At 43.1% G+C, this 18638-nt stretch overlaps 1 protein-coding gene across 5 annotated transcripts in view; it reads right to left on the bottom strand.

Moving 5' to 3' along the window:
* The window catches only part of B3GLCT (beta 3-glucosyltransferase), a 160581-nt gene that overhangs the window by 128506 nt on the left and 13437 nt on the right, over positions 1–18638 (bottom strand). Inside the window, exons 1-3 of one of the 5 annotated variants that reach the window (XM_039533750.1) lie at positions 12218–12365; positions 9185–9362; positions 5869–5930 (exon numbers count right to left, since the gene is read on the bottom strand). In XM_039533750.1, coding sequence (XP_039389684.1) covers positions 5869–5930; positions 9185–9284 — 162 coding nt within the window. In that variant the 5' untranslated portion in view covers positions 9285–9362; positions 12218–12365. Of the gene's footprint in view, positions 1–5868; positions 5931–9184; positions 9363–12217; positions 12372–18638 lie in introns of those variants that run through there. The other 4 variants (XM_039533749.1, XM_039533767.1, XM_039533757.1 and 1 more) reach the window with 4 other exon arrangements.

Raw genomic sequence — 18638 nt, 5'->3', positions numbered from 1 at the left:
GTCTTGAAAGGTGTGTTGAACATTGCCGCAGAGGAGATAGGAGTGCAGGTTTTGAATCTGTTGTTCTGGCAGGGTCTAGTGATGCTATGAGTGAAAATAATAGAAGATTAGGGTTGGAAGAGACCTCGGGATGTCATCTAGTCCAACCCCCTGCTCAAAGCAGGACCAACCCCAACTAAATCATCCCAGCCAGGGCTTTGTCAAACCAGGCCTTAAAAACCTCTAAGGATAGAGATTCCACCACCTCCCTAGGTAACCCATTCCAGTCCATCACCACCCTCCTAGTAAAATAGTTTTTCCTACTATCCAAACTAGACCTCCCCCACTGCAACTTGAGACCTTTGCTCCTTGTTCTGTCATCTGTCACCACTGAGAACAGCCTAGCTCCATCCTCTTTGGAACCCCCCTTCAGGTAATTGAAGGCCGCTATCAAATTCCCCACACTCTTCTCTTCTGCAGACAAATAACCCCGATTCCCTCAGCCTCTCCTCATAAGCCATGTGCCCCAGCCCCCTAATCATTTTCATTGCTCTCCACCGGACTCCAATTTGTTCACATCCTTTCTGTAGTGGGGGGCCCAAAACTAGACACAATGCTCCAGATGTGGCCTCACCAGTGCCAAATAGAGGGGAATAATCACTTCCCTCGATCTGCGGGCAATGCTCCTACTAATGCAGCCCAGTGTGCCCGTGCCATCATCCTTCTTGGTAACAAGGGCACACTGTTTACTCATATCCTGCTTCTTCTCCAGTTGATGTGTCTTGATCTGTGAGGAGCCTACCTCAACAACTATGTGGGTGAAACTAGACAATCACTATGCTCGCGTATGAAATCTCATAGGAAAATAAGACAAAAACACCACATCACTGTTGGTGAACGCTTTTCAGAGAGCGATCACTCTATATCTGACATATCAGTCCTCATCTTCAAAGGAAACTTACATTGCACTTTCAAAAGATGAGCCTAGGACCTTATGTACTCTGACAGACACTAAAAATCATGGACTGAACAGAAACACTGAATTTATGGGTTATTACAAAAATCTGTAACCCACTAAACCCCTCTTTTTGTCTTATGACTGCGGAGGTGTTAACAGACCACTTTACCTCGAATGTTCCCTTACAATATATGCTAACTACTTAAGCTAAACCTTCTGTTCCACCTTGCCTTGTGCTATGATGCTGGAAGTATCTTTCCCAGACCTGAAGAAGAGCTCTATGTAAGCTCGAAAAATTGTCTCTCTCACCAACAGAAGCTGGTCCAATAAAATATATTACCTCACTCACCTTGTCTCTCTAATATCCTGGGACTGACACAGCTATATCTACACTGCATATTGAGATAAACAACATTCTTAAAGAAAACCCCTAAATCCAAGTTACGCCACAGAGTTCAAAGAAATACAAAAAGGCTGCTGCAGCTGCCCAAATAAATCCCCATAATTTCATGTTATCATATACATTTGTGATGGAATTTTAGCTGCATGCTTAGAAACAGAGTAATGACATTACAGCATCACCGAGGAAACCAAGACGTAAGTTCTAAAAATATCTGGGGCGCTTATTCAACTGATTCTGAATAAGTTGAAGACTGATTCGAAAGAGTGTGTGCTTGAGCTCAGCTGGCTGATAGAGACTAGGGGCTTTTCTACACCGGCAATTTACAGCGCTGCAAATTTCTCACTCAAGGGTGTGAAAAAACACCCCCGATTGCAGCAAGTTTCAGCGCTGTAACATGCCAGTACAGACAGTGCACCAGCGCTGGTAGCTACGCCCCTCGTGGAGGTGGTTTTCTTAAAGCGTGCTCTGCCACGACCACACAAGCCACGTTAAAGTGCTGCCGCAGCAACACTTTAGTGTTGCCAGTGTAGACTAGCCCTAAGTTTAATAGCAGCTTGGGCTTCCTACAAATGTTCTGAAAAGAAAAAAGTCCCAGTTGGCACAGTTTCTCACTGATAGCACCTCTTCAATGCCTCAGTTTCCCCACAAGTAAAATCAAGATAAATATTTATTTCACAGAGATAGAATAAGGTTTAACTGTTTATAAAGTGTTTTGAGATGCTCAGATGGAACGGATTAAGTACGCAAGTACTGTTTATTTATTGTAACCTTATTTTTAACAGTGACCTTATTTTTAATTCCCCTACCATTGTGTCTGTTAATTCCTGACTATAAATAGACCAATCCCCCATGATATTCTTTATCATTTTTCATTTTATTTTTTGGGAATTTTGTTTTATCAACAGAGAGAAGGGAGACATGTCAGGTCCTGCCCCTTGGGGGATGGGAGGCTCTGAAGATGAGGAGTGGGGGATTGCAAAGCGAGGGGTGGACAGACTGAAACTGAGCAGCACTGCAACCCTGTGTATGGAGTTCACAAACTCATGGGACAACAGACACAGGAGCCACAGGCCAAACCTGCTGACACGGCAGGTAAACAAACTGGCCCGGCCCGCCAGGGTGCTTACCCTGGTGAGCCGCGTGCCAGAGGTTGCCGACCCCTGCTATAGAGTTAGGTCAACTTAAAGCAGTTTGCATCAATCTAATTCTAAGTGTCTACGCTACAACATTGCTCCCACTGATGTAAATTGCCCACTACACCAACCTAATAACTCCACCTCCACAAGAGGCACAGCACTTTGCTTGATGTAGTTAGAGCAATACATTGTCTGTGTTATTTACACAGCCAGAAGCCAGCCACTCTGGGGCAGGGCTGCTCCAGCTGTCAGTGCCCCACAATACTCCACACAGTTAAGTTAGTGGAAGCACTCCTGGTGAGGACACACAACACCGACAGCGGGGGCATAGTGTGGTCATGAACCACTGCAGTAATTACTGCAGTGGCTGTACGTCAACCTAACTTATCTTGACTTAATTTTGTAGTCGAGACAAGGCATTAGTCTAGTTTCCAGAAAACAGGTATCCACACCGTAAAACACACCTTCACAACTGTCACCCTCAGTAACAGTGTCAGCAAAGTAGTCAAGGGCAGAATAGTCTTTTGAAGATAGACCTTCCACACAGACGTATGATGCACACACAACCTTGCTCTCCAACACAGCTGTCAGAGAGCATCTGGAGGAGATACTTACCCTTTCTGGACATACAGCCCTCAGACTAAAAATAATTTGTAAAAACAAACAAACAGGGCAAAACCTGATATCAGTTGGTGGTTGTTTTTTAAATTAAAATTAACACTAACATAATGCATTTGATTTGTTAGTTTGATCTATAAACATAATAAAAAGAGCAGTCATCTAATATATATATATATATATTACATAAATATAACAAATTACATAAACCACACACAAAATCCCCACAGTCCAACACCTAGCATACCCAACACATTTCATAAGCCAAGGTGAAAGACAGGCCCTGCGCATGAACATAAACAAAACAGAAGTTGGATTTCATTGTAATCCATAATGCTTCTATCCTGGACGTGTGCCTCTCAGCCTAGCAGTAAGCCATCCTCTAACTCTCTCAGATATGTCTACACTACAGCTGGGAGGGGTGATTTCCAGTGCAAGTAGACAGACTCACTCTAGCGTGCTCACCTTAAACTAGCACGCTAAAACCAGCAGTGTGGACATTGCAGCACTGGCAGCCACTCAGGCTAGCCGCCCAAGCATGCTAACTTGAGGTGAGCTAGCACAAATCTGTCTACCTGCACTGGGAATCACCCCTCTTAGCTACAGAGACATACCCTCAGGTACTCTCCCTAATGGGAGCAATATTGGTCTTTGTAGCCCCTTCTCTGACCTTGAGTTAGCCCTCATCCACAATGTTAAAAGAAAAGCCAGTTGAGGAATTTTCTCTAAACAGTAAGTTCTTTCAGGGGTCACAGACAGATAGTGGTTGCTTATTATAAATTGATAGAACAGTATTTACAGTATGTCATTTTAAGTACAGGATTGTCCTCCAAAACTGCCAGGTAATTCAAGTTTTTACTGGTGAGCACACAGGGTTGTATGGTGAAGCTTGGCACAGTTGTCACCTGTGCCATTTCTGTTATATAGAGGATTACAGTCTACAGAATTCTCAAGAGAGCACTTCTATAGGGATTAAATTAATTTAAGTGAATTTTTTGGAATTCTAACTTAATGGGAAGAACTTCATAATGAGCATGACAAGTAAAGAGCATACCCTGGAAAGTGACAAAAGCAAGATTTCCATTGTTTCTTTTATTTCTACGTTTGACTGAGAAGTTACATTGGAAGTAGCCAAACAAAAAAGCAACTGATGGTAATGAAAATATGACGACTTATCTTTCATACCAGAATGCATGTATGTCAGTACATCAAAAGTTTGTGGTACAGAACTTTGAATTTATTCAGATTAATGCTGGTGTAGCAATTTTATATCCAGCAAAAATTAAGATTTATAAATACATTAATTAGGTCTTTGACTGTGATGATGCCAAGAGATTACTGGATGCAAGTTCTTCAGATGATTAAGAATAAAAGGTAGATATTGCTCAGAGTCTATTCCTAACTAATTAGCTTTTGGTTCTGTTTTTTTTGTCTTTTTTAAAACCCAAAACCTAGCAATTTTGTTATTCAACTAAATGGGGGCACAGATGGCTTTACCTGAACTTAAGAGTTACTTATGTGGTGCTCTCACAATGTAAAAATTAGATATGCAAGTTTTATTTGCACAGTGGCATGCATAGAAATATGTCAGATTTAATTTAGTAGAAAGGCACCCCTTTGCTCCTCAAGTTATTCCATATTATTCAAAATCAACAAAAAAGTAAAACTTAACACTTCCTATCCCCACTCACCAAGCAGGTGTATGAACTCACACACACACACACATGCACACAAAATGAAGAGTAGGAGGAGCTCTATGTTGATAGTGTTGGGTGTTCAAAATTTACTTGGATAACTGTCAAGTGCTATCTGTTTACACTAACTACTAAAAATAAAATTTTAAATATAGATTAAGGTTTTTACTCTACATTTAAATGAGTACTGGAAAGGAAAAACATTTCTGTCCTCCAATTACTTAATACACCTCTACCTTGATATAACGCTGTCCTCAGGAGCCAAAAAAATCTTACCACGTTATAGGTGAAATCACATTATATCGAACTTGCTTTGATCCACCGGAGTGTGCAGCCCTGCCCCTCACCGGAGCACTGCTTTACCGCATTATATTCAAATTAGTGTTATATCGGGTCACGTTATATCAGGGTAGAGCTGTACAATAATTTTATTTATAGAGTGACTCCTTGTCATGCCAAAGCACTCTGCTTACTGTACAAAAAACCTACCTAAACATGTGATAATGAAAGACTTTAACTGACATAACCAACTGGCAAGACGGAAGAGGAAGACAGAGTAGGAAAGCAGCTACCACAATATATGATCAGTACTACAAAATGGAAGAATTTGACAATTGCAGGTCTCAGCAACACAGATTTGGGGACTTCCATACACCAATTTATAATTGTATATATACTAAATTTATGTCTAAGTTGTAAAACAAATTTTACAAGATTTCTGTTAGAAAAACGGATGTGTTAAATGAAATAAAAAGCATAACTCTGAAAATATAAATATAAAAATATATTAGATCCAGTTTAAGAAAGGGACTGAAATGAATAAAATCAATATAGGACTAGATGTGGTCATTCTAAGAAAACTTTGGGTGGGAAAAGCTGTAAGATAGAGGCTCTAGAAAAGTGGAGACGTGCTTGGTGCCTCAGAGAAAATAAGACAGCATTAGGTCCTGGCTCCAATGAAGTCAATGACAAAGCTCACACTGAGTTCAAAGGGGTCAGAATTTTACCCACAGTCTCTGCCCCAAAGATTTTATAATCTAGATGGTACATTACTGTTGGGACAGAATTAGAATTTACTACCTGTGATACCAGTTGCTCAATCTGTTCCTTTGCATCTTCAGCAGCTACACTTATAGCCAAAGCTGGGGAAAAAAAGCAAAAAAAAAAAAATATTTTTTCAAAATACAGTAGTTGATCATTGCATTGGACAAAGTACAGTCTATATAGGACAAGAAAGCAATTTAGGTAATAGAGTCACTTAATGTGGAGAATATTTGTGATAATCTTTTCAACCATTAGACAATCTGCTGTTTGAGAAGCTGCACTGCTGTAGCCTGACAATTTTGTTATCATACATTTCTGAACAGAAAATTGTTCTTTGATGTGAGGCCAACTGATTTTGGCTTCAAGTCAAAATAAATCTCATTAAAAAAAGAAAAAACATCTGGCCAGTCCAATGATTCAGATGATAGTACAATGTGCTATCATATGGGAGGACCTAGATTTCACTCTACCCTGAGGTTAAGGGTTGTGTTTATTAGAGAAGACCCACTGGAGATCCAGCGTGAAGGCGAGTTCATACACAAACTCTCTGAAATACTGTCAGGAGCTGGCATAAAACTGTCATAATCGAAGAGGGCCATCATATTTCTTGGTCACATACTGTGAGCAGCAGTATAGCGGTTTCTAATGCATGGGGGAAGAAGGTCCAATTAGAAATTAGCAGGGATGAATTGAGGCCCAGGCTCCCAATTTGGACTGACCTAATATTATCTTGAGTCCCCGCCCATTGGTAAGTTAAAACTGTCTTAGGGGCACACATGTCCACATTCATAAAAATATTTTTTTCAAATTTTAAATACTTAAACTTTAGAAGAAAAATTAATTTTTCTGCTCCCTTCTCAATGTAACCTTTTAGCCAATTATGTCTCTGTTTACCTGCCTGTAAAATGGGGATATTTATCTTAGGGGGCTGAGGTGCTGTAAAGATTGTTAAGATTTTTTAATTAAAGGTGACAGAGAAGTGAAGAGTATTCTGAACCAAAACTGCTATAATTTAAGGAAGGCTCCAAAGACTCCACTCAGCCTAGTCACTTATACACAATTACTGTTTCCCTTGACACTGACAAAGCCTTCTACTGGGTCAGATGAAGTTTCTTATTGCAGCTTTTAAACATATATAGTTTGGAATTAAGTTTTTTATAAAGAGTAGCTATTCATTTTTTAATCTACTTAGACAGAATACTAGTAAACAGTATCCCCACTAGGTATCTTGTAATTTAGGAGAAGGACTAGGCAGGATTGTCCCAACTCTTTTGCTTTTTCATCTCTGGTTATCCATAGTCCCGTACCCTTTAAATTGGAGCCCAACTGTCAGTAAATATCTAAGAGCTGTATTTCATGACGACATCCCAGCTACTGTTGAAACTAATCTCTAACTCATACCAGTGAAGACAAGAAAACATTGGTAAACAGTCACCCCAAAACATCTAAGGGGGAAGACTTTATTTGATTCAGACCCCAGTTCTTTCAGGGATTACGCATGGGAGGACACATGGGATTCAATGGGACTCTCCATTAGTACAGGGATCTACCCGCACAATGTTATTTATTTTCAAATCAGAAACTAAGAAATCATTTTGCACTTCTATTTTGAAAGGACACAATGTGTTTTGAGAACGCCAGTGTTTTCTAATGAACAACAAAGGCTACACTACCACTTTTGTCGGTATAACTTATGTCGCTCAGGGGTGTGAAAAAACACACACCTCTGAGCGATATGAGATATACCGACAGAAGCGTTGGTGTGAACAGCGCTATGTTGGCGGGAGAGCTGCGTTGGTTCAGTTGTGCCGCTGTAAGCTCACTAATACAGACATTGCCAAACACTAATATAATACCTCTCTGAAAACCTCAAAACCTCATCTTCTATTCACTGCATGAATCAAAATAACTGCATTTGGAGCACTACACAAGGAATACTTTGCATAGGCAAAACAGCTCCATATCCTCTATTTGACAGAATTCTAATTTCAAGATCAATGCAAGAAATCATCTTTTGGAAAACTTAATATTCGCAAGGCATTAACTTGAAGATGTATCACCAGGTAAATTGTGTTGCATTGCATGACTGCAACATAAATATTGAGTTTCATTATTCTCGATTTTTAACATGCTGGTGAGGGGTTGCATAAAGAGATCTGACTTTAATATGCAACTGAGACTGAAAAGAAATACTTCCTTTCTCAAACCTTTAAATAACTCATGCAACACAACTTCTGAGATTAATATTTTATAAATCTACAGGATCCTTGAAACAAATCAAAGCTTACGCAGCAAACCTGGAAAAAAGACCTAGACTGTACTATATCCTTGACAGCACAGAAAAAAATCTAAGTGGTTATATAGAGATGAAGTAGGTTATAAATCTCTTTTTTTATATTGTCAAAAGGTATGTGGATCCCACACGCCTTGCTAAATCTGTTATTCCCATCTCCTACTTCTGCTGTTCACCTGGGACACACTCATATGCAGTTTCTATGGCCACCAAAATTCACTTTTTGGACATAGTCCAGAAGAGTAATGACACTGGTAGTCTAAATATGTCACTATCCTTATTCCTGATAATTTTACATTCTCAGCCCTGCTCTTTTCACAGATAAACACAAAAATTTACTTTGTATCCTTTACTTTGCACAAAAATTTACTTTGTATTAAGTGAACTGGGAAGACTTTCACATAGGCCACTAGTGGCTTCAGAGTTTAACATGCACAAATATTGAATTATCTTTTGGCAGACAATCAGTAGAAAATGACTGCTCAGAGAATTTCTTAATACTCAGGAACCACTCCCTAGGTAGATTTCTCAGTGCTCTGAAAAGAAGGCACAAGGCAGAGCCCAGCAGACTAGACTGTAAGCTCTTTGAAGTAGGGACTGTCTGACTGTTCTGTGCCAATGCGGTCCTGGTCCAACACTGGGGCTCCTAGGCACCACCACAGTACATATAACAACAATAACAGTGGCCTTTCTCCAAACATTGTCACAAATTCAGACAATTGCAGTATGTTTCATTTAAAGTTTCTCAGAAGAGACCTATTGGGTTCTCCAAACTCACAAGGACCTAAATGCCCACTCTGCCCTCCCAATTCCAGAAACATTTCCAATCCCCTAATGTTTGTCAACCAATATACATATACCACACGCACCCCTCTGAATAGTTACCATGTTACATGATCATCATAAAATTATGAAAAGAATTTGATTAGCTAGCGAATGTTCCAGTTGTGGAGGCACCAAGAGAAACTACATAAGTCAAACTCATTAACCAATTTACCTTGCAGGCAATCTTTACAATTGTCTAAAAAAAAAATAGTAAGGAAATCACATAAGTGTTACCTGCTATTTTAAGTTCACATTTTTCATATTTCAAGTACTGTAGACTTTGACCTGGTTGGCACCTGTAGTTGTTTACGTGATTTGTACAGCAATCAGCCATAAGTTGAAAATGTCAAGTTCAGTCCTCTCCCTATCTGGCTAGCTACCAGTAGCCATTCTGATTCTACTTCCATAGTAACTGAAGTTGAATAAGGTAAAGGAGAGCAGAGCACTTTTAGACATTTAAAACCCTGTCCTCACTTTTACCACTATGATATCTGTTTCCTTTGATAACAGAAATGGAAACCAGAATCAGAAGAAAAAGTCAGACTCCTTGGTTTTCAGCCCATTTCCACCAAAATTGGAAATTGAAATCCGGGAAAGTAAAATAATCGCTTTTAATTACTATTGATCTTTTTCTAAAGTTCCCCATTACAATGACGAAAATTGGGATGGGAAAGGTCACTGGCAGATAGTATTGGAGAGGGAAAGCTCTCACTTATCTTTTCCATTGCTCAACGGGTAAACAGCAGACTATTATGAACCTTGATTCTATAATAATGTAAATGTAAAGAACAACATTTTAAGTGTTCCCTTTTAGAAACAAGAGGCGCTTCCACACACTTAAAATGAGTAAAAATCTTTCATTTAAGTTATAAATATTTTAAAACATTTGTAAGAGCAAAAGCATAGTATAACCAGAACATACTAAAGCATATACCAAGGGACTAAAAAACATTTATTGTATCTTCCTCTTTGAGGGCCTGACTTCAGGGAGCTTTGAATCAACGGGAGTCTTTCCAGCTGAGATGCTTTGCAAAAGTCTTTTAACAAGCTAAGGGAAAACTGTGATATTATCCCTTATCTTATGAGAGTCTTTTCATGTGTTATTGTTTACATATGTCAAAAAACATGGTCAATAAACAGTTTTCAAAAATTTTAAATACTTGGGAACAGCTAGGTTTAGAATGCTGAAACAGCTGATATTACCACCTCTTGTAGGTACAGCATGCAAGACAGGGACTCCTTGGACTTTTACTAATTATCATTTAATGAAAGAGATCCTTTCAGCCCGGATCTCTCTTTTGGTGCCCCGTATTATTTTTCTGCTTTTGTCAGATTCTCACAGCACACCAGAATTTATGGCTTCATATGTTTCCCAAGGTAACATCTATATTGCTGTTGTTACTCAGACAGATTGGGGTCTTCGATACTGAGACAACCCAGGAGCAGTAAAGAGGCAAAATAAATCAGTCTTTTATCTATTTACACTGAAGTTTTTATACCAGCTTTTCTTGACTGCTACTGCCCTATTAACTTCAAAGGCTTCTAACCTAACCAGTAAAGAGCAAAGTCTCATCAGTGCTACAAACTTGTTAGGCCAGAGTTTTGAGGGGTACTGTGAGCTCCAGCACCCCAAACATTATGTAAGGCAATTAAAACAAGTCACATTTAATTTTTTAGATTAGCCCCTTAAAGAAGCAACTGAGACATGCATGAAAAAATATTCAGGCTGAAGTCACCATTTTAAACTATTAAAAATTATTCCTTATATTGTAAAAGCAGCAAAGAGTCCCGTGGCACCTTATAGACTAACAGACGTATTGGAGCATGATGCATCCGACTAAGTGGGTATTCACCCACGAAAGCTCATGCTCCAATACGTCTGTTAGTCTATAAGGTGCCACAGGACTCTCTGCTGCTTTTACAGATCCAGACTAACATGGCTACCCCTCTGATACTTGATTCCTTATATTGTTTATTATGTACACAATCTCTTTATATGAAAAATAAGATTGGGTTTTTTTGTGTGGAGGAGGGGGTCATTCTATTGTGCTTCTTTATGAAAAAGTCTTGAGCATAAGACTAAGTATAAAACTATGTAAATATTTTTCTACACTGTGCATGTTACCAGCAAATACGTTTGGTAGAAGAACGTTCTAAGCTATCTAATTACCTTTACCCATTTTTTGTAAAATGGCAATGGATAAGAATGTTTAACACTGTTGAGAAATATTCAACTTTCCCTCTGCCATCTCAAAAGCACAGGATGCTTGTGAAAGAAGAGGCTGCTCTTAGCATAAAAGAAAAGGCTATTTCTAAGACTATGCAAACTAAGGTTCGGATCCTCCAATGAGCTCCATGAGAGCACATCCCTAAACCCATACTGACACCCATTGACTTTAATTGGGTCCACACACCTACAATTCCATTGCCCTCTCCCCCTTTTGAAGTTAATTAATTTTTAAGGTTTTTTTTTTTTAAACTGACTGTTTCCCCTTACACATCAATAAACTTGAAGCTTCTATTCTAAGGCTGGGATGACAGTTTGGAGGAAGGGTGATTCACCTTCATCGGGAAAACTCTTTCAGTGAGATATTTACAGTTAAACAAAATCCTTTATCCTGAGAGGGATTGAAATATGGCTTTAAAAAGAGACTGTGAGATAGTATAACCCCAAAATGCAGTTATTTTGGTGAGGAAGATAAATTTTACAAGAAAAAAAATCAGTATTTTTATTTCAGTTTAAAGTTTGTTTATATTTAAATATTCCCCTGCAGGGTTTGCAACCCCAAAATTGTGCTAGTGAAAAGGAACCAGATATCAAGGTTGGTTAAGAACAAATTGACAATGCTATGTTATTCTCCAAGATGAGAGAAATGTTTTCAGAGCACAACTAATGAAAAAAAATTAGATTTGGAAGAGTCTTTCATTTTTACCCATCCAAGGCAGTGGTTTCCAAACTGTGGTACACAGACCACTGGGCTGTGGAAAGTCGGCTGCTCACATGGGACTAAACTCTCCTCTTTTATTCTCCCATCTGCCAAACCCATATTACAGGTCAGGTAAACCACATTAATACTGAGAGAGCATTTCCCTTTTCACGTTAGCAATTGCTCCTTGCAATACCGATAGATGGGGAGATGCTCCATGACACTCCTCTGTATTAAGAGGTGCTCCACACATCCTAAAAGCCCTGCAGCACCCCTGGCCTAAACGGCGATTTGGAATAGATGTAAGAATTATTTAGTTTTTAAAACACTTGACTTTTACCTGTCTGGGTCCCCATCCAGCCTTAAGAGTTGGTAATTTCTCTAGGACTCTACCTGGAGGTTGTGGAATCCCCCTCAAAGGAGGTTTTTAAGAGCAGGCTGGAGAAACACCTGTCAGGGCTGGTCTAGGTTTCCCTGGTCCCGCACAGCGCTGGGGCTCCCCAGCAGGACCTTTCTCTCTGTGATTGAGCCTCTACGCAACCACCAGCACTTCACAAACAGCACCAGGCACAACCCCGGCCCTGGCGACCCCTCCCGCCGCAGCCCGCGGGGCTGGGGCTGGGGCTGCGGGGGAGGAGGCACCCCCGAGGCTCCCCCGCCGGCCACCAGACTAACTAAGGAAGACTGCGGTCCCTTCCCCAGCGTCCAGGGAGCAGCGCGGGACCCTACCTCGCCCCGGCGCTCGCGGCCAGCAGCACCCCCGGGCGGCAGGCGAAGGGCTCCCGGCCCTCACCACAGAGCCTCCCGCCCGGCGCGGGACGGTCCGAGTCCGAGCAGCCTCCGGCCGGCGGGCGGCAGAGGGCGCCGTGCGGGGGCCCGGGGAGGCGGCTGCTCCCTCCTCTCCCAGCCCATCCCACCAACAAACTTCGAGGAAGGGGGAACGTCCCTCCGCGGCCACTTCCCGCCCGCAGCTCCGGTGCCGCCCCCGCCCGGTCTCTCCCCCGCCAACAGCGCGCAGACCGAACCCCCCGGCCACTCACCCGGCGCGCAGAGCGGCGGCAGGAGCAGCAGCGCGGGGAGCAGCCAGCAGCCGCCGCCGCGCTCCCGAGGCATCCTGGCAGCGGCCGCAGCCCGCGCGGGGAGGGGAGCGGAGTGGTGCGTATGGCTCCCCGCCTCCCTCTGCGGCAGGAGCTGAAGCCAGCGGCCTCAGGGTGGTGCTTCTGCCGCCGCCAACCCGCCCCGCTGGAGCGCAACCGGGCGCCAGGAATCAGAGAGCCGCCGCGGCGCGTGAGAGGCGCCATCTAGCGGGCGGCAGGGGGCAGGGCGGCCCCACGGAGCTCCACACGCCCAGCGGCTGACGAGCCTGGCTCACCGACTCCACCCTCCTGCAGAGACCCCCCCAACACAGATCTCCTCACTTCCCTTCGTACTCTCCGCACGTTCCCTTTTCCCTAGAGCCCCCTATCCTGCACCCCACACACCCCCGAGACACCCCACCCTACTCCTCCACATCTCCCCAGAGACACCTCCATCCTAATCCCCACACTTCTCCCTTCCCCCAGAAACCCCATCCTACACCCCCAACATCCTCAGACACTCTTTCCCCAGAGGCACCTCCATCCTGCTCCCCATACCTCTCCCCTTTCCCCAGAGACCCCCCATCCTACACCCCAACATCCTTATACCCTTCCCCTCCAGACACTTCCATCTTATTCCCCATACTTAGACACCCCCATCCTGTACACCAACATCCTCACACCCTCTCGCCCCAGAGACACCGCCATCCTACTCCCCACACCTCTCATCTTCCCCCAGACACCTCCATCCTACACCCCAGCATCCTCACACCGTCTCCCCCCAGAGACGCCTGCATCCTACTCCCCATACTTCAACCAGAGATCTCCTGCATACTACTCTCCCACATCTCCCCAGAGACACCTCTGCACACTCGCCCTATAGACACTTCCATCCTACTCCCCACTCCCTTCAGAAACCCTCCCATCCGACACCCCCCACATCTTCACTCCCCCCAAAGTCATCCTACACCCCTATCCAACTTCCCTCCACTCACCCCCCCCATACACATCCCTCAGCACCACTTAGAAACACCACCATCCAACTCCCCACCACACCGCCAGCACCTCACACACACCAGTCCCACCAAGCAGAGACATCCAGCATCCCCGTATGCACCTCAGATCTCCCTCCACAGATACCTAGCAGGGAGCAGCTCCCATACAGATCGTTCCTCTACAGACACCTAGTAACTTTCACTCATAACTAGGCTTGGAAGGATTAGATTTTGTATTCCTAAGTGTCAGTATACATTGATTTCACTGCACACACACACACACAAACTGATGAAAAATATTTTCATCAATGATAATCAAAAGTTATGGATAGGCAAAGTAAGAACAATGCTGCATGAAAACTTAGTTTGATTTAAGGATATTTACTTTGTATATTTTGATGTGAAATTGACAATTTGTGTTTTAATGGTTATAAAGCTTTAAATTTTTGAAACAACATCAATGGCTATTAAATAATTACTTGTGTGACACCCCCATAATTTCCCACAACTCTGTAAATATATAAAAATAGAAAAAACTGAAATATACATTATCAATCAAAATTTTTAAAAAATTGAATTCTGCCAAGCCTACTCATATAGGGCCCTACCAAATTCAATATCCATTTTGGTCAATTTCACTGTCATAGGATTTTAAAAATTGTAACTTTCATGATTTCAGCTATTTAAATCTGAAATTTCATGGTGTTGTAACTGGAGGGGTCCTGACCCAAAAAGGAGTTGTGGAAGGGGCACAAGGTTATTGGAAGGGGGTTGCGTTACTGTTATCTTTACTTCTGCGCTGCTGCTGGTGGTGATGCTGCCTTCAGAGCTGGGCAGCTGGAGAGCGGCGGCTGCTGGCCAGGAGCCCAGCTCTGAAGGCAGACCCACCGCCAATAGCAGCACAGAAGTAAGGATGGCCTGTTATGGTGTTGCCACCCTTCTCGGTTGCTGCCTGCAGAGCTGGGGCCTCAGACAGCAGCTGCCACTGTCCAGCCACCCAGCTCTGCAGTCAGCAGCGCAGCCAGCTTCTTACTAGAAATACCCGCCACCCGTCTACAGGACCAGATTACATCAGTCTGTGGTGCTAGGCTCGGGGCCCTCCAGGGCTCTGCCTCTGTAGCTCCCACATCATAGTCCTATCCCCTGTTGGTGTTGTGTTGGCAGGTGGGACCCCACTCCTCTTTACAAGGAGGTAAGGACAGCATCATGGGGCTATATTTCCCTCAGAATTGGCAGCAGGGATCTCACTCTAGTGCAGTACCCTACACTTGACCCAGAAAATGGACTGGGTCTGATTGGATGAGTGGGCTCCTGCCACATATACAGTCTTCTCCTGGAGTGGTTTAGGTAGGGTACCCCAGAGCAGGGAGCGTTGGAGGTGAATGAGGAAACTCATCTTTGTCAGAGCTTTATTTTCAAGCTGTCTGCAAACTCGGGCAGAAATCACTACATCATTTGCCCTTCACTCATGTTTTCAAACTTTTCTTGGGAACAATGAGAGGTGGAAACATGCTTTTAAAAAAAAAAAAAGCTGAGAGTCTGACAGAGTCACATGACTCCAGGAGTGAGGGCCCTAGCCATGGACATATAGGATATGACTATGCTGCAGCTGGGAGTGAGCCTCCCGGCCTGTGCAGACAGACTTGCACTAACGGAGCTTGAGCTAACTAGCTCTCAAGTCCAAAAGCTTAAGTTCCAAATGTATTTTTTCCTTTTTGTTTTTAATAAAGTTTACCTTTTTTAAGAACAGGATTGGATTTTTGGTGTCCTAAGAGGTTTGTGCATGTGGTTTGATTAGCTGGTAGCCACAGCTAATTTCCTTTGTTTTCTTTCTCTGGAGGGGTGTGTGAAAGGGCTTGAGGGTACTCCACAGGGAGGAATTCCCAAGTGCTCCTTCCTGAGTTAAAAGGGGGGGTGGGTTTGCATTTGGGTGCTGGCAGCGTTTACCAAGCCAAGGTCAGAGAAAAGCTGTAACCTTGGGAGTTTAATACAAGCCTGGAGTGGCAAGTATTAATTTTTAAAATCCTTGTGGGCCCCACTTCTACATTCAGAGTGACAGAGTCGGGATTCTGACTTGGCAAGGGGTGTGGGGAAAAGACTGTGGGCCACAATACAATCATGTTTGTTACAATTTAGTCAGGCCACTACTCTCCAACCCCCAGCTCTGAAGGCAGCACAGAAGTAAGGGTGGCAATACTGTGACCCCCCCTACAATAGCCTTGTGACCCCTTTTGGATCGAGTCCCACAGTTTGAGAAATGCTGAGTCTTAAGGGCTTTACAGGTTTATATTTTGCCATTTTAAAATACATATTCATGCTTTGTTATACCATGAAATTTAAGATTTAAATATCTGAAACAGTGAAATTCAAGAATTTTAAAATGCTATGACCGTGAAATTTACAAAAATGGACCATGAATTTTGTCATGATATTCAGTCACTAGTTACTTCACAAAAAACAGAGCTAGCAGGATGAGGGCATTAAATGATGACAGGTATACGAAAGATTTACCTATGACTTCAATAAACCTACTATTTGTTGTTTGTAAATCTCCTCCTGGCCTAGGAGCTGGGACTGTCAAATTGTTGTGGGCCCTATTTTGGAGGACAAATAGATCTTTGTTTTCTGTTAGGTGAAGATTTTAAAAAGAGAAAAGTGACATTTTCATGGGCTGAGGAGTAAATGTGGGGCCTGGCAGCCATCTGACTCCTTTTAAATACAGAATGTAGAAGTATTATTGCAGAAGGAGCTACTCTGAAATGTACCACAACCTGTAGGGATGGTAGCAAGTATCTAATGCTTGAGAAAAAAGAAAAATAATCCCTAAAGTGGATGGGCCAAATTCTAGGCAATGTGTGAAATGGCATAATGAACTCTCCAAACAGAAAAAAACAGGTGAGCTGCAAAATCAACATTAAAAACATTACCTGGGCAACCATTGAAAAGTTGCACGCATAGCTCAGATGTGCAGCTATTTCTTCAAGAATTAATAATCCAAGAGAAGGGATGAGCGAGGGGCTTGTAAAACATCTACATGATATGTAGATATGCCCACCAAGCCAACGCTGGACAAGGGGGCATACATATATAACAGAGAGATCACAAAGGGATTTACAAACATAGGTAAACATTACTATCACAGTTTTATAAACAGAAGGCCAGATTCTGGCCCTTGAAGTGGCTCATTTGTGCTGTCTGAGCAACGCAGAGGGGTCAGAAATGTGATAAAAACACCTAGCAGTGGATTCTATATCATCCGCTCCCAGGCATAGGTGGTATGTTGGGGCAGAAAGGGGTAAGCACTCTGGCAATCCTCAGCTATGAAATGGTCCAGAGGGAGCCATTACCAGCTTATACAATATAAAGCAGCTCTGAGGCTGCTGTAAGTTGCACCAGCCCCTACCTGCTCACAGAAGGGGTTGGAGGACAAAGAGGGCACAGCGTCACCTACGGTTGTATCGTTCTCAGACCCTGTGCTAATTGCATGCTGGCTGGACCCAAGGATTGGACTGAGAGAAACTAAGGCAGTGACTCAGTGAGTTGCCCAAAGTAATACTGTCAATGACAGAACCAAGAATACAACCTAGGTTTCCTGACTTGCAGTCCTGTAATCTATCTGTGGGCCACAGTAGCTCTTCAGCTGGCTGCATAATTAGTCAGAAAATTAATCTGGGCTTTTTTAAACATGAATAAATACCTGAATGAATGAATTTCCACACTAAGTGCTGGTGATGCTGAATAGTGACAAGGTAGAAAGCTTAGGCCAATAAGCTTTCAGTTCTTCATTTTCTACTCCTGGTTTTACTTTTATTTTCCATCTGTGGCTGAATGCTTTCCTCCCCTCCCCATCCTCTCCCAAGAGTTAGTTCATCCAAAAGCAGGGAATCTATAGAACTGGCTGCGAGAATCTAAATCTTTGGCAGAAGAAAAGACCATCTGGTCTGATATTCCTTCCCTCAAGTAGGATCAGCTTGGTGGCCAATTTTTAAAACTTAAGTTTCTTTCTAAGAATACCTTGGGCCTGATTCTGTTGCCTTGCACTGTGCGTAGTCATTTTACACCAGCGCAAATTTTCTGAAAAAATGCTACCCCGTCAGTTTAACACTTGCTTTGCATAGGTAATAGCGTTGCCAGGCAGGAGCCCAGTTTACTGCTGAAAAGTCCAGTCAAAAAGGGGGCCTAGCACTGTCTGGTCAGATGCACTGATCAGACACAAAAAGTCCATTTACCGCAGGCGGGGAGGAGAGGTGCTGGGTCATCAACCCATGCCAGCCTCTGCTCAATCAGGGCCACCTCCTACCTGTGTCTCATGGGCGGGCAGGCAGCAGACTCTGTCAGGCTGCAGCTCCTGTAAGCAGAGAGAGCCCAGCTGTGTGGAGGGGCTGGGGGAGAGGAGGGAGTTGGAGAGGATCCATCCAGCCACAAGGCACAAGGAAGGGGGAGGAGGGAGAGGAGCAAGGGACACGGAGGAGCCCCAGGGAGAAAAGGCGGAGCAGGGGGTCCGGTTTTCAGCAATTAGAGAGTTGGGAACCCTCCTGGTATAAGTGAGTGCACAAAGTGCAGAGCAATGAAGAATCAAACCCCTTGTCTCCTTCTTGTTTTTCTCCTCCGCCACTTGACTGAGAACTTGGATGAAGTTTAAATATTGTCCTTTGGGACCATTAAGGATTTCTTGTGTTGTGCAGTTTTC

This window comes from Mauremys reevesii, linkage group 1, assembly GCF_016161935.1.
Source record: "Mauremys reevesii isolate NIE-2019 linkage group 1, ASM1616193v1, whole genome shotgun sequence".
In the NCBI taxonomy this organism is placed as follows: domain Eukaryota; kingdom Metazoa; phylum Chordata; order Testudines; family Geoemydidae; genus Mauremys; species Mauremys reevesii.
Note: the sequence above shows the minus strand (reverse complement) of the source record. Positions and strands in the feature narration are given on the sequence as shown.